Consider the following 16,159-nt stretch of genomic DNA (forward strand, 5'->3'; position numbering starts at 1 on the left):
TGATGCTCACCGATGTCTATGTGTGTGTGCCTGTGTGCATCATGTGTGTGCAGTCTGTGATGCTCACCGATGTCTATGTGTGTGTGCCTGTGTGCATCATGTGTGTGCAGTCGGTGATGCTCACCGATGTCTATGTGTGTGTGCCTGTGTGCATCATGTGTGTGCAGTCTGTGATGCTCACCGATGTCTATGTGTGTGTGCCTGTGTGCATCATGTGTGTGCAGTCTGTGATGCTCACCGATGTCTATGTGTGTGTGCCTGTGTGCATCATGTGTGTGCAGTCTGTGATGCTCACCGATGTCTATGTGTGTGTGCCTGTGTGCATCATGTGTGTGCAGTCGGTGATGCTCACCGATGTCTATGTGTGTGTGCCTGTGTGCATCATGTGTGTGCAGTCTGTGATGCTCACCGATGTCTATGTGTGTGTGCCTGTGTGCATCATGTGTGTGCAGTCTGTGATGCTCACCGATGTCTGTGTGTGTGTGCCTGTGTGCATCATGTGTGTGCAGTCTGTGATGCTCACCGATGTCTATGTGTGTGTGCCTGTGTGCATCATGTGTGTGCAGTCTGTGATGCTCACCGATGTCTATGTGTGTGTGCCTGTGTGCATCATGTGTGTGCAGTCGGTGATGCTCACCGATGTCTATGTGTGTGTGCCTGTGTGCATCATGTGTGAGCAGTCTGTGATGCTCACTGATGTCTATGTGTGTGTGCCTGTGTGCATCATGTGTGAGCAGTTGGTGATGCTCACCGATGTCTATGTGTGTGTGCCTGTGTGCATCATGTGTGTGCAGTCGGTGATGCTCACCAATGTCTATGTGTGTGTGCCTGTGTGCATCATGTGTGTGCAGTCCGTGATGCTCACCGATGTCTATGTGTGTGTGCCTGTGTGCATCATGTGTGTGCAGTCGGTGATGCTCACCGATGTCTATGTGTGTGTGCCTGTGTGCATCATGTGTGAGCAGTCTGTGATGCTCACTGATGTCTATGTGTGTGTGTGCCTGTGTGCATCATGTGTGAGCAGTTGGTGATGCTCACCGATGTCTATGTGTGTGTGCCTGTGTGCATCATGTGTGTGCAGTCGGTGATGCTCACCGATGTCTATGTGTGTGTGCCTGTGTGCATCGTGTGTGCAGTCCGTGATGCTCACCGATGTCTATGTGTGTGTGCCTGTGTGCATCATGTGTGCGCAGTCGGTGATGCTCACCGATGTCTATGTGTGTGTGCCTGTGTGCATCATGTGTGTGCAGTCGGTGATGCTCACCGATGTCTATGTGTGTGTGCCTGTGTGCATCATGTGTGTGCAGTCTGTGATGCTCACCGATGTCTATGTGTGTGTGCCTGTGTGCATCATGTGTGAGCAGTTAGTGATGCTCACCGATGTCTATGTGTGTGTGCCTGTGTGCATCATGTGTGTGCAGTCGGTGATGCTCACCGATGTCTATGTGTGTGTGCCTGTGTGCATCATGTGTGTGCAGTCTGTGATGCTCACCGATGTCTATGTGTGTGTGCCTGTGTGCATCATGTGTGTGCAGTCTGTGATGCTCACCGATGTCTATGTGTGTGTGCCTGTGTGCATCATGTGTGTGCAGTCGGTGATGCTCACCGATGTCTATGTGTGTGTGCCTGTGTGCATCATGTGTGTGCAGTCTGTGATGCTCACCGATGTCTATGTGTGTGTGCCTGTGTGCATCATGTGTGTGCAGTCGGTGATGCTCACCGATGTCTATGTGTGTGTGCCTGTGTGCATCATGTGTGTGCAGTCTGTGATGCTCACCGATGTCTGTGTGTGTGTGCCTGTGTGCATCATGTGTGTGCAGTCTGTGATGCTCACCGATGTCTATGTGTGTGTGCCTGTGTGCATCATGTGTGTGCAGTCTGTGATGCTCACCGATGTCTATGTGTGTGTGCCTGTGTGCATCATGTGTGTGCAGTCGGTGATGCTCACCGATGTCTATGTGTGTGTGCCTGTGTGCATCATGTGTGTGCAGCTCTGTGATGCTCACTGATGTCTATGTGTGTGTGCCTGTGTGCATCATGTGTGAGCAGTCGGTGATGCTCACCAATGTCTATGTGTGTGTGCCTGTGTGCATCATGTGTGTGCAGTCTGTGATGCTCACCGATGTCTATGTGTGTGTGCCTGTGTGCATCATGTGTGCAGTCGGTGATGCTCACCGATGTCTATGTGTGTGTGCCTGTGTGCATCATGTGTGTGCAGTCTGTGATGCTCACCGATGTCTATGTGTGTGTGCCTGTGTGCATCATGTGTGCAGTCGGTGATGCTCACCGATGTCTATGTGTGTGTGCCTGTGTGCATCATGTGTGTACAGTCGGTGATGCTCACCGATGTCTATGTGTGTGTGCCTGTGTGCATCATGTGTGTGCAGTCTGTGATGCTCACCGATGTCTGTGTGTGTGTGCCTGTGTGCATCATGTGTGTGCAGTCTGTGATGCTCACCGATGTCTATGTGTGTGTGCCTGTGTGCATCATGTGTGTGCAGTCGGTGATGCTCACCGATGTCTATGTGTGTGTGCATCATGTGTGCAGTCGGTGATGCTCACCGATGTCTATGTGTGTGTGCCTGTGTGCATCATGTGTGTGCAGTCGGTGATGCTCACCGATGTCTATGTGTGTGTGCCTGTGTGCATCATGTGTGTGCAGTCTGTGATGCTCACCGATGTCTATGTGTGTGTGCCTGTGTGCATCATGTGTGTGCAGTCGGTGATGCTCACCGATGTCTATGTGTGTGTGCCTGTGTGCATCATGTGTGTGCAGTCTGTGATGCTCACCGATGTCTATGTGTGTGTGCCTGTGTGCATCATGTGTGTGCAGTCTGTGATGCTCACCGATGTCTATGTGTGTGTGCCTGTGTGCATCATGTGTGTGCAGTCGGTGACGCTCACCGATGTCTATGTGTGTGTGCCTGTGTGCATCATGTGTGTGCAGTCTGTGATGCTCACCGATGTCTATGTGTGTGTGCCTGTGTGCATCATGTGTGTGCAGTCGGTGATGCTCACCGATGTCTATGTGTGTGTGCCTGTGTGCATCATGTGTGTGCAGTCTGTGATGCTCACCGATGTCTGTGTGTGTGTGCCTGTGTGCATCATGTGTGTGCAGTCTGTGATGCTCACCGATGTCTATGTGTGTGTGCCTGTGTGCATCATGTGTGTGCAGTCTGTGATGCTCACCGATGTCTATGTGTGTGTGCCTGTGTGCATCATGTGTGTGCAGTCGGTGATGCTCACCGATGTCTATGTGTGTGTGCCTGTGTGCATCATGTGTGTGCAGTCTGTGATGCTCACTGATGTCTATGTGTGTGTGCCTGTGTGCATCATGTGTGAGCAGTCGGTGATGCTCACCGATGTCTATGTGTGTGTGCCTGTGTGCATCATGTGTGTGCAGTCTGTGATGCTCACCGATGTCTATGTGTGTGTGCCTGTGTGCATCATGTGTGTGCAGCCTGTGATGCTCACCGATGTCTATGTGTGTGTGCCTGTGTGCATCATGTGTGTGCAGTCTGTGATGCTCACTGATGCCTATGTGTGTGTGCCTGTGTGCATCATGTGTGTGCAGTCGGTGATGCTCACCGATGTCTATGTGTGTGTGCCTGTGTGCATCAAGTGTGTGCAGTCTGTGATGCTCACCGATGTCTATGTGTGTGTGCCTGTGTATGCATGTTGCTCTTGCGCAGTGTGGTAATACTCACACACGCCCATGTCGTCAAAACAGTCCGTCATCTCGGAGCTCCAGTTGCTCTTCTGTGAGCTGTAGCCCAAGCTCTGAGGCTGGCTGTTGATTGGCTGACTCATGTCGGATTCTGAAAAAAGACACAAGGATAACACAAACTTGTTAACTGTAACTCCTCTGTCACAATGGACATATTGCCTCAAATGAAAGCAGGTCTGGGCGAAATGTGTGAAGCTTCCTTTGCAGAAATGATGTAAAATGCCAAACAAGTATGCAAAATGGCAGTCTGACATTTCACAATACTTTTTAGTGTGAAGTGCATCTATGTTTGTGATGTGAGGACGTATTTTGTGTCAGAGAATAACACAAAATCTCATGTGATGTGAATAACAGTTGCTTGTGTGCTGATTGTTCACACTGTGCGCCTCCAATGTGTTTTTTTTACTCACTCGATTATGTGACACGCATTCCAATCTCAGAAAATACATGTTACAACAGTAACATAAAATGCTGGAAATGAGGCAAGATCAAGGTGCATTGTGGCAGAGTAAACACGTTTGTGCATGGGTCTAGACTAGAGGATAGACAAGAATTGTATCCCAATGTACATGCATCCAAACAGTTAGGACCAAACTTGAGTAACACACAGAAGCACACACATCCACCCAAGAAGTCCACTTCACACTACACCTCCAAAGAGGGGACGCGCCCCATGTGTGCACCCACAAACAAACAACAGAAACACAAGACTCAAGTTAATTCTCCAGTTCCAATCACTTCTCAAACACATTCACTTCCCTGTTCCTACAATTGGCCACTCCTACTTTCACCTCAAAGACTTAGGGGTCCATTATGATGTCGGGCGGATTTCCACCGCCAGGCTGGCGGTGACTACCGCCAGCCTGGCGGAGGAAATCCGCCCGACATCATCAGCACAATTCCCCTCCGCCATATTAGGATGGCGGAGGGGACCTTGGCGGTGCGAAACACCGCCCGCCTGTTTTCCGCCCCGGTCGCCTAGAGGCCGGGGCGGAAAACCTGTAACATGGTGGCGGTGTCTTGTAGACATCGCCCGCCATATTACAATGTGCTTTTCACTATGCATTTCCGTGGCGGCAATGCCGCCACGGAAAGGCATGCGGAGACTCCCTGCGGGGGCCCGTTGCGGGCCCCCTGGGAGTCCGTGGCTTGGGGGGTTGCACATGGGGGGTACCTATGGTACCCCCCCTGCATTTCAAAGTGCATCATGGCAGGCACCGCGCGATGCCTGTCATGATGCACTTTGAAAAGCAAAACGTGCACTTTTCACATAGCAGCGGGCGGAGATTTCTGCTCCGCCCGCCGCAATGGCAACCATACAGGATGCGCCCGCCTGTGTGGCGGGCGCATCCTAATGCCCTGATCGGGACCCCCGCCCTTATGGCGGGCGGTCCCGGGTCCCGATGTGATGGCGGGCGGACTAAGTCCGCCCGTCTTCATAATGGACCCCTATATGTCCAAAGACGCCAAGGCGAATAACCCCATCAGACTCAATGGGGCTCACAGCTAAAGGCCATAATATTAAATGTCTCTTTGTAATGCACACTCCATCCTATTAGGCATCTTGGCACAGAATAACAGTTATTTCTTTTTTGTAAGCTCAGAAATATGTATTAATTGTAAGTATAATATACAGTGAACGCAGTAAAAACAACAATACTGTAATAGTTGAAATATTATAGCAATTACTTGAGAAAAATATGAACGTCAACATACATCAATATACTGAACCATATCAATAATTAATTAGAAACAGAGGAATTAAATCAAAGAAGGGCTACAATAAGAAACAGGAAATATAATAAAATAAAATAGTATACAGTTTATAATGAGTTACATGTATTAATATGTGAGTCCAACGTACGTCACATATTGGGCCTAATAACAGAACAGCCTTTACGAGTATGTATTAATGAGGTTTGTCCATGTCTCAGGAAAATAATCCATTCCCATCAAGCATTTACCAATAATAGCTTTTTATCCTTCCAATTTGAAATAATGGATTTAATCGCAGTAGTAATAAGAAAATCCAAATTTTAACAATCATTAGGAGATAATACATTTTAAAAGAATAGGATTTGTAAATTAATAAATGAAAGGATAAAGGTCATTGGATTTTAAATAGCTGGGTAATAATATTCTAAACATCAGACCAACATTTAAAAGTGATAGGACAAGTGTATATTATATGCTGTAAATTTCCAGTAGCAGCTTTACAATGCTAATAGTTTGGTGCATCTAAGAGTTTAATTGTGAATAATTTAACCGGGGACCAAAAACATTGATATAAAAGATAGATATTAGTTTGTATAAGCGTGACCGGTAGATAACGATCGATATTGGATATCCAGATAGATTTAATTTGTACATTTGAAGATAGTATATTTATACCTGAAGACCATTCTTGATGTAGAGGCATAAAAGGTTGGATGAACACAGAGTTTTTATATACTTTAGAAGCTATGCCCCGTTCGGCTGAACAGGTCTAGATAGAATTCCATATTAGATACCTTATTAGAAGGTAGCAAATTAGAAAAAGTATTAAAGACGGTAGTTTAAAGAAATTCATATTTAGGTAATTCAATTGAGGTAAATGGAACTTGCCGCTTAATTTGATGAATTAATTAAATCTATTTCCCTGACAAATTTCAGTAACATTCAAAATATCAGCATTAATACTTGAACTCCCGAAATAAATATTCTTATTCAATTTGAGTTTGGGGTTAAACCTAAGGAGAACTATTTTAGATGATTTCATGTTAATAGGAAAATGTTCATCAAAAGATAGGAAGGCCATTTTAAAGGCTGCAATAGTGGGTAACATTGACCAACTTCTCTGTTGGCCATTGTTAAAAAAGCTCGTAAAGAAAAAGCTGTAGTAGGATTTTTTTCTGTAAGTAATTAAGGGGAGTTTCAAGGATCAATATTTTAAAAGCATAGTAAGCTTTGTGCGAAAAGATATGTGGTTTTTCTTTAAAAAAAGGCCAACTCCTCCTTCAAGTTTCGGAATTTGTAAAGTTTTAAGACTAAGGGACTGATTTACATCTCGGCGGACGGGATATCCGTCACCGTTACGATGGCGTAGCCCGTCCACTGAGCTCTACATCAGGACCCCCTGGCGCGCTGGTTTGTTGTTCCAAACAAACTTAGTCATTCATTTATATATAGTTTGGCAAACAAAGTAGAGGGTACACCTAAGGATAGCATAAATAAATTGTAAAGAAGTTGTGGGGTACCAGTCCTTTTAGGTGCTTCAATATGTATCCACCAATTTAAATGAAGGGTTGACCATTTATCCAAGTTCTCTTTCGTGGTAGTTAGCATTTTAGAACAAATTTTTTTGTTTTGTTTTACTTTTTTTAATTAATAATTGATTTCAATTGTATTTTTAATAGAATCTGCAAAAGGAACCCACAAATACTTTAGCATTGATGGCGACCGCAAAACTTTGGTCTTTGCTATCATTGTAGAATTAGATAAAATAAGAAAAGCCAAATATATATGCATACCGTTTGAATAATATCAAGTATAACAAGTAGAGAAGTAACAGGCGCATTTGCATATAATAAAACCTCATCCGAATAGGTAAAAACTTTGACGATAGTATTTCTAAAAACAACACCACTATATTGTAGGTTAATAAAGAAAGAGCATAAGAGAGGTGTAATGCCAACAAGAAATAATAGAGGGGTTAGTGGGCCACCTTGGTGTATACCTCTACAGAGATTGAATGGAGTAGAAAGGGTACCATTGATATAAATGGAAGCAGATGGTGCTGAGTATAGTGCTTTAACTATTATTTTTTTTTAATACGGGACCGAAATGAAAGGTTTCTAGTGTTTTCAATAAGAATTGCTAATTTACTCAAATGCCTTCTCTGCATCCAAGGCCAACAAATGCACCGGGTAATTGAGATATTCATGCAGTGTGGAACGTTGATTCTGGCCGTGGCTGTGTTGTCCATCAGGGAGAGGATGAGTTGGGTGTCATTGGCGTAGGGGATAATGGTTATGTCATGTGATGGGATTATGTTGGTGAACAGTGCCATGTGTATATTGAAACTAGTGGGGCTGAGGGATGATCCCAGCATATCAATTTCTTGGTCTCTGATGTGAAGAGTGGCAGCCTGACTTTGGGTTCTTCATGTGAGGAAGGAACAGATCCATCTGAGAGCGGATCCTTGTGTGCCAATCTCGTGGGGTCTTCTGATGAGGGCATCAAGGGAGACAGTGTCAAGGAGTGTGGGGAGGTCAAATAGGATGATGGCCACTGTTTCTCCTCAATCCAAGATGACTCAAATGTCATCAGCGGCCGCAAAGACTGCTATTTCGGTGCTGTGGTTCTTTCTGAAGTCTGATTGATTGTTGTCTAGGAGATGGTGAAGTTCGAGGTGGGTTGTGAGTTCCTTGTTCATGGCCTTCTCAGTGACTTTGGCTGGATAGGGCAGCATAGAGATGGGTCAGAAGTTGCTCGGTTGATTCGGGTTGGCTGTGGATTCTTGAGGAGGGCGTTGATTATTACAAGTTTCCATTCATCCGGAAAAGTGGTGGACGTGTTGGAGGTATTGATGATTTGGGTCAGGGTGGTTCTGATTGGTGATGTTTCCAGGGTGTAGATGTGGTGGGGGCATAGTTCCAATGGGTAGGCCTAAGTGGATGGGCCACATTATTGCTGCTGTCTCATTTCTGGTGAGGGTTGTTGTTAGACCTGGCATCCATGACATGGTTTCCCCTAACTTGTTGCCTTCTGAACTCTGTTTTTGAATGTTTTGCTGAATTTTTGCTGGTTATAGAACACTGCTGGAACTGAAGACATTCTGCCAGGAAGAAGAGCTGCTGTGCTGTAGGAGGGACTGCCACTTTGCTAATTGCTTTGCTGTGCTGGCATGCTCCCTTCTGATTGCTGTGCTGTAGAAGGGACATCCACTTTGCTACCTGCTATGCTGTGTTGGACTGCTGTCTGCCGCTTATTGCCAGAAAGGGAGAAGGACTGGGCCTGCTCTCTACATCCTTAGGGTTTATGTTTCTCTAAGGGCTTGTTGGATTGCCTCCTGTTGCTGAAATTTCAGGAATATCAAAGTTTTCACCTTTCAACTTCATCCCCACACCTGGACCTAACTTTTTGTAAGTCTTGCTCTGCCAAGTGGTGCCAACGCAGTTCAGGGCCCTTGAAAGTGAGTTTCAAGTGCTGCATCTGCTAGAACCTGCGCTTCGACATCTCTGTGCCGACCGGACATCTTTACAAATCACCTGCTGCAACATCGGGGTCGGCTGCATCATCGCTGCTGCAAAGTCTAGACCCAGTGTACTGCAGTCAGCACTGCCACAGTGCCTCCGGTATCACCGTTTTGGGCATTAACGCATCACCACCAGTGTGGATTAACACGGCACCTCGTCCTCATGTTCCGTATTCGGCATTTCACCCATTGAATAGAAGCCCCACCACTACTACATTTCGTTCGGCAACAAGGATCAGGATACTTTGCTCAGAAGGCATTGGATGGGTCTTGTAATCGGCCAGCGCGCCGTTGAAAACCCAATGTGCTATTTTGTTCTCATTGTTTTTCTTCACTTATTCTTTAAAAAGCACAGGTGATCTTTTAGTGTGGACCTCACTTCCCTTGATTTGGATTGTGGGTCCTGCTTGACAAGGGTGCATACCTCTGCCAACCAGAAACCCGATTTCCAACAGGTATCCACATCTCTATCACCACTGTACCATTTCCTGATGCCTAGAAACACGCTAAACTCAGGCCACTACTCAAAAAAAACATCACTGACCCCAGCAAACGCAAAAACTACTATCCAATCTCCCTTCTTCCAGTCTCAGTGACGGTACTGGAAAAAATCATCAACAAGTAACTCATGACACACCTGGACCAGACCTAGCTACTCGACGCCTCCCAATCCGGCTTCCACAGAACGGATACAACCCGGATCCCAGCCACGAGTGACACCCGAAGCCTCCTCGACCAATGAGAAACAACAACTCTCATCCTCCTGACCTCTCGGCAGCCTTCAACACTGTATCCCACTACACAGCCGTGTGCCGGTTTTAACCAAACTACACTAATAAAGATAAGACTTTTGGATAACGCTCGCTTCCCGGCTGACCTCACTTCGATTGCACCTTCCCTTATTTGTGGATACCCTTGCAGCTGTTGAAGTTTCCTTCGATTCGGCCCTCTAGTGCTTTTTTCTTGGCATCTCTAATTTGCTGGTGATAGCGTCTGAGTGCAGCCTTGTAGGAAGTTCTGTTGATGGTGTCGTGGCTGGCTCTCCATTTACTTTCTAGCTGTTTACAGTGTCATTTGGTGGCTCGGAGGTCTTCAGTGCACCAGCTGGCCTGCTTGGATTATCTACTATGCCTATTGGGTTTGATAAGCGCGAGGAACTTCCCACATTTATTGATACAGCTGCAGGAAATTGATAATATCGTTGTCGAGGTTGTCTGTGAGGTTAGATTGATCCGTGCTGAGGGAGCGGAGCCGGTCTCCTTCTGTGATTTTGCCCCAGCTGTGACTTGGAATACTGAACCTGTTAGGGGTATTGGCTTAAGGTGTGTCGATTTAGAAGGAGATGATGGAATGGTTGGTCCATATGAGCGGTGTGGTGGAGTTGTCTTTGATGCTGTCGCTTTGGGTGCAGATGGGGTCCAGTGTGTATTATGCTATGTATTTTGGTTCTGAGATGAGCAGGGCGAGTTGCTCAAGCTTTCAAGGAGTACTGTGGAGAAGGGGTTGTTTGTGTCTTCCAGTTGAAACTTGAGGTCACGGAGGAGAATGAAGGAATTGTAGTCAATGGTTAGTGGTGCAAAAAAGTTGGTGATGAGGTTGGTTGAGGTGGCTTGTAGTATAGGTGGTCAGTAGGCGAGGGTCCTATTTACAGTGAAGTTTTCTGACATTTGAAGCTTGAAGTGCAGGTATTCCATGAATGGTGTGGTGTTCTCTGTAATGCTGTGCATTGATGGATTCCTTGTATATAGGGAGTCCTCCTCCTTCTGGCTTGTGAAGGTACTCTTGTCGAGAAATCTTGTAGCCCACTGGGATTGCTGTGGTGATGTCAAGAGCCAATGAGGGGTTTAACCAAGTCTCTGTGATAAAGAGGATGCCAGGTGCTTCGTTAGTCAGCAGGTCCCGTATTGCGGTTGTGTGTTTGCTGAGTGATCGTGTGTTGAAAAGCATGCATGCGAGTGGGCGTTGACGTGCATGTTTGGTGTGTGTGTGATGAAGATTGGAGGTGTAGGCGTTTTGGTGCTTGTGTGGTGTGTGTTGGGAGGGGTGTTGAGGGCATTGCTAGTATTTGAGTGGGGGGTGCGAGTGTGGCTGCTGGAGAACCAGTAGTGGGTGAAAGTGAAAGCTCCTAATGTGGTGGGAAGCCCTACATTGCAGCAGTTGGAAGAACAGCATCGGGGGGCCTAGCAACCTAAAGAGTCCTGCGAAGTATCGCTGGGCTTTATTCGGACCCGAAGTCCTGGTGCTTGGCGCAGTCAAGCTGTTAGTCCGTGTTGCAGCTGCCATTAAGTCCCTGGGAGGGGGGAGTAGTGCATGGTGCCATGATGTAATTTCCTGTGCCAATGGGTGATGGGAAATAAAGTCCTTTTGCTTGACTTCTTTTTATATAGGTAATTTTTTCAGGAACATCAGTAATGTCCCTTCCTGTCCAGGTGGATGATGGGAAATTCAATGATGTCACTTCCTGTGTATGTGGATAATGAGTTGTCCAGTGATGTCACTTCGTGTGTTATTTCAGCGAACCACTGACATAATATCGAAGTCAAAAATTTTGAAGACAAAAATATTGGTGTGAAAAAATATCGATAGTCAAAATATCGACATGCTACCTTTAAAATGTAAATTACAAAAATACGGGGCAAAAAATATAGATGTAAAAAATATTGATGTCCAATATATCTTTTTTTTTTTTTAATATATGAAAAAAATGTTAAAACAATTATATTATAAAATTAACTAAAAATAAATTACTTAGATAGAGAGTTCAACAGTAGAGAAAGTGTTGGATAGCTTAGGTGTAAAAATTACTATTCCCACTCCAGAGAGTTCAACAGTAGGGAAAGTGTTGGATGGCATAGGTGTAGAAATTACTATTTCCACTCCAGTGAGTGCAACAGTAGGGAAAGTGTTGGATAGTGGAGGGGAAAAAATTACTATTCCCACTCCATAGAGTTCAACAGTAGAGAAAGTGCTGGATAGCGTAGGGGTAAAAATTACTATCCCAATCCAGAGAGTTCAACAGTAGGGAAAGTGTTGGATAGCGTAGGGGTAGAAATTAGTATTCACACTCCAGAGAGTGCAATAGTAGGGAAACCGTTGGAGAGTGGATGGGTAGAAATTACTATTCCTACTCCAGAGAGTGCAACAGTAGGGAAAGTGTTGGCAAGCTTAGGGGTAAACATTACTATTCCCACTCCAGTGAGTGCAACAGTAGGGAAAGTGTTGGATAGCGGAGGGGTAAACATTACTATTCCCACTCCAGTGAGTACCACCGGAGAGAAATTATTATATAGCGGCGGGGTAAAAATGAATATTCCCACTCCAGAGAGTGCTACAGTAGGGAAAATGTTGGATAGCATAGGTGTAAAAATTACTATTCCCACTCCAGTGAGTGCCACAGTAGGGAAAGTGTTGTATAGTGTAGGTGTAAACATTATTATTCCAATCCAGAGGGTGCTACAGTAGGGAATGTGTTGGATAGCAGAGGGTTAAAATTAATATTTACTAAAAATTTAAGTTAAGATAAAAAATAAACAAAATACCAACTATAATACAAAAATTGTTAATAACACAAAAGTAAAAAACATAAAAATATAAAGAATTACAAAAGATTGAAATATATTTTAATGTTAAAAAGAACTAAAAATTAACAAAAATTCTGAATTCATAAAAAAATTTTTTTAACCATGTTACAAACAAAATAACTAATATAAATATATTAAAATATAAAAAAAATTGTATTCATGATTTTTAACTAAATTACTTTGCACTATATTCCCCTACAAACACACAAACAACTCCTTCATAATTGACACAATTAATAAAGTTACCAATTATTTAATTATAATTATCAAACAATTAATAACTAATTAATAATAAATGAATTACCACAAACACTATAAAATCAAAATGTAAAATAAATACTAATAAATAAAAATGAATAATTACTTTGTTCAAATTAAATTGCTTCCCATCCTATTCCCATATAAACCGACAAATCGCTCCTTAAAAAAATACACAATTAACATATTGATCAATTAAACAATTAATAAAATGTGATAACGAATTAACAAATAATTAAAAATGAATTATAAATCCTAATAAATACAATTATTAATTACTTTCTTATAATTAAATTACTTCCCACCCTATGCCCTATAAACCCACAACCCGCTCTCAAAAAAATTAACATAATTATCAATTAATGGATTCATATAATTTGATAACCAATTAATAATTAATTAATAAAAATGTATTAAAAATAGTCAATAATAAAAATTAATTCTTTTATTCAAATTAAATTACTTCCCACCCTATTCCCCTATAAACCCACAACCTGTCCCTAAAAAAATAGCACAACTAACATAATGATCAATTAGTTAATTAATTAAATGTGATAACCAATTAATAAGGAATTAAGAAATAATTATAAATACTAATAAAAAAAAACTAATAATTACTTTCTTTTAATTAAATTACTTCCCACTCTATTCCTCTATAAACCCACAACCCGCTCCTAAAAATAATTAACACAATTAACATAATTATCAATTAATTAAGTTAAAAAACATCAATTAATAAAAAATACTAACAAACAAAAATTAATAATTATTTTATTAGAATTAAATTACATCCCACCCTATTCCCCTATAAACCCACCTCCCGCTGCAGAAATTAAATACGCAAAATTGTCATTAACATAAATGTAATCACTTCTAAAAACTTCACACAAACATTAAAAAAACAGCTATACTTTGGCAAAAAAAATGAGATCACATACTTTTAGCATACATACATATCTATATTATTAACAATGATATTTTTACAAACGATATTACTGACTTCGATATTACTTACCTTCAAGTCGATATTCTCGTCAACAATATTCTTGAAGTCGATATTCTGGCACTTCGATATACACAACTCGATATTCTGTCTGTGCATCATTCCAGCCCCCCAACCTATAAGAATGGCATGCACTGCAAGTGTTGATAATTTTTAATGTATATTCAATTATTAAACACTGTTGTTCTTTCGCAGCGCAAAATTAGATAGACTCCGCTACCATGTGGTGGGCTGTGATTAGTGCCGGTGTTGAGAACGAAGTGCCTGTGCGAGCACTTAAAACAAGGCCTGGGCGGTAAATTCCGTTCCGCTCGCGGAAATTGCGGAAATTGGGTAATTTCGCGTTCAGCGGAGAACGCAAAATGGCCCAAAATTCTGCGTTCCGTGACTTTGTGAAATTATTGGCTTGTTCGCGTTTCTCAAATGCGTGTTCGCGAGATATTTCCCCCCGAGCATGCAAACAGCGATTGCGAACAGTAAAAAAGCATCGTGAACAAACAATTCTGCGTGTTCGCGGAATTTCTGCGTTTTTCGCTGAGATTTTTTACTGTTTTGCGGAGATTTGCGTAACGCGATTAATCCACTGCTCAAATGAAGCGCTGAAAATCATTTGCACAACAGTGGTCCATCTCAAGCTAAAAACAACTTGAAAAGACTAAGGCAACAGTACATTAATGAATCCACTGCACAGTTTGACATTTGTGAGTGCTCTTTACGTGCCCCACCCCCGACAAGCTGGTCCTCTCGTAGAACCTGCCGGCCCTGTATCCGCGCCCACCACCAAATATTAGCCTTTCGCAGCTCGACCAGTGGTAGTCAAAGTAGGCCCGCGCATTTTGAACACAGTATCTCTTCAATGTCTATACAACTTGTAGGCTAAATCATGTGATTGACAATGTGCATATTTAAACCTATATCCTAGCGATCTACTGTGTCATGTGATCAAGCGCTCTGGGTAGCACGAAAACACGTCATGGCGATCTGAAGCACTAACAAGCATTAGAAATGCAATAGGGCTCGGATTTATTTGAGTTTGAGCTAATGGCATTGTAAATGCCAATGTATTGTTGCTATGTGTTATGGAGTGTGTTCATGTGGTGTGTACTGCCAGTGATCTCCTTGTGAGTGTGAGAATATTGCACCGTTACTGCCTGTGATGTCCTTCTTGTAAGTGTGAGAAGCTTGCACCTCTGCTGCCTGTGGTCTCCTTGTGAGTGTAAGAAGCTTGCACTGCTGCTGCCTGTGATGCCGTTCTTGTGAGTGTGAGAAACTTGCACTGCTGCTCTTTGTGATGTCCTTCTTGTGAGTGGGAGAAGCTTGCACCTCAGCTGCCTGTGGTCTCCTTGTGAGTGTAAGAAGCTTGCACAGCTGCTGCCTGTGATGTCCCACTCACTACTCTACTCTACTCACTACTCTACTCACTACTCTACTCACTACTCTACTCTACTCACTACTCTACACTCACTACTCACTACTCTACTCACTACTCTACTCACTACTCTACTCACTACTCTGCACTCACTACTCACTACTCTACTCACTACTCACTACTCTACTCACTACTTTACTCACTAATCTACTCACTACTCTACTCACTACTCACTACTCTGCACTCACTACTCACTGCTCTACTCACTACTCTACTCACTACTAACTACTCTACTCACTACTCTGCACTCACTACTCTAATCACTACTCTACTCACGACTCTACTCACTACTAACTACTCTACTCACTACTCTACTCACTACTAACTACTCTACTCACTACTCTACTCACTACTCTACTCACTACTCTGCACTCACTACTCTACTCACTAATCTACTCACTACTCTACTCACTACTAACTACTCTACTCACTACTCTACTCACTACTCTACTCACTACTCAACTCACTACTCAACTCACTACTCACTACTCTGCACTCAATACTCTACTCACTACTCTACTCACTACTCACTACTCTACACTCACTACTCACTACTTTACTCACTACTCACTTCACTACTCACTACTCTACTCACTACTCTACTCACTACTCACTACTCTGCACTCACTACTCACTACTCTGCACTCACTACTCACTACTCTACTAACTACTCTACTCACTACTCTACTCACTACTCACTACTCTACTCACTACTCTACTCACTACTCTACTCACTACTCTACTCACTACTCACTACTCTACTCACTACTCACTTCGTGGTGACGTAGGCCGAGCCCTAATAAGAGCTCGGAGCTCCGCCCCACTTCGTGGTGACGTAGGCCGAGCCCTAAAAAAGTACTATGACACTGTAAACACTGACCGGGTCATTTTTCCCTTTACTTTCAGCCATTTTGCCAGCAGACCT

At 43.4% G+C, this 16,159-nt stretch overlaps 1 protein-coding gene across 1 annotated transcript in view; it reads right to left on the bottom strand.

Annotated features, from left to right (window-relative positions):
• Positions 1-16,159, bottom strand: part of LOC144767960 (cornifelin homolog A-like) — a 43,724-nt gene that overhangs the window by 15,070 nt on the left and 12,495 nt on the right. The window contains exon 2 of the mRNA XM_078651314.1: positions 3,708-3,818. Within this exon, the coding sequence (XP_078507440.1) occupies positions 3,708-3,810 (103 nt within the window). The 5' untranslated portion in view covers positions 3,811-3,818. The remainder of the gene's footprint in view (positions 1-3,707; positions 3,819-16,159) is intronic.

The sequence above is a fragment of the Lissotriton helveticus genome, chromosome 7 (genome assembly GCF_964261635.1).
Source record: "Lissotriton helveticus chromosome 7, aLisHel1.1, whole genome shotgun sequence".
NCBI classification, from domain to species: Eukaryota; Metazoa; Chordata; class Amphibia; order Caudata; family Salamandridae; genus Lissotriton; species Lissotriton helveticus.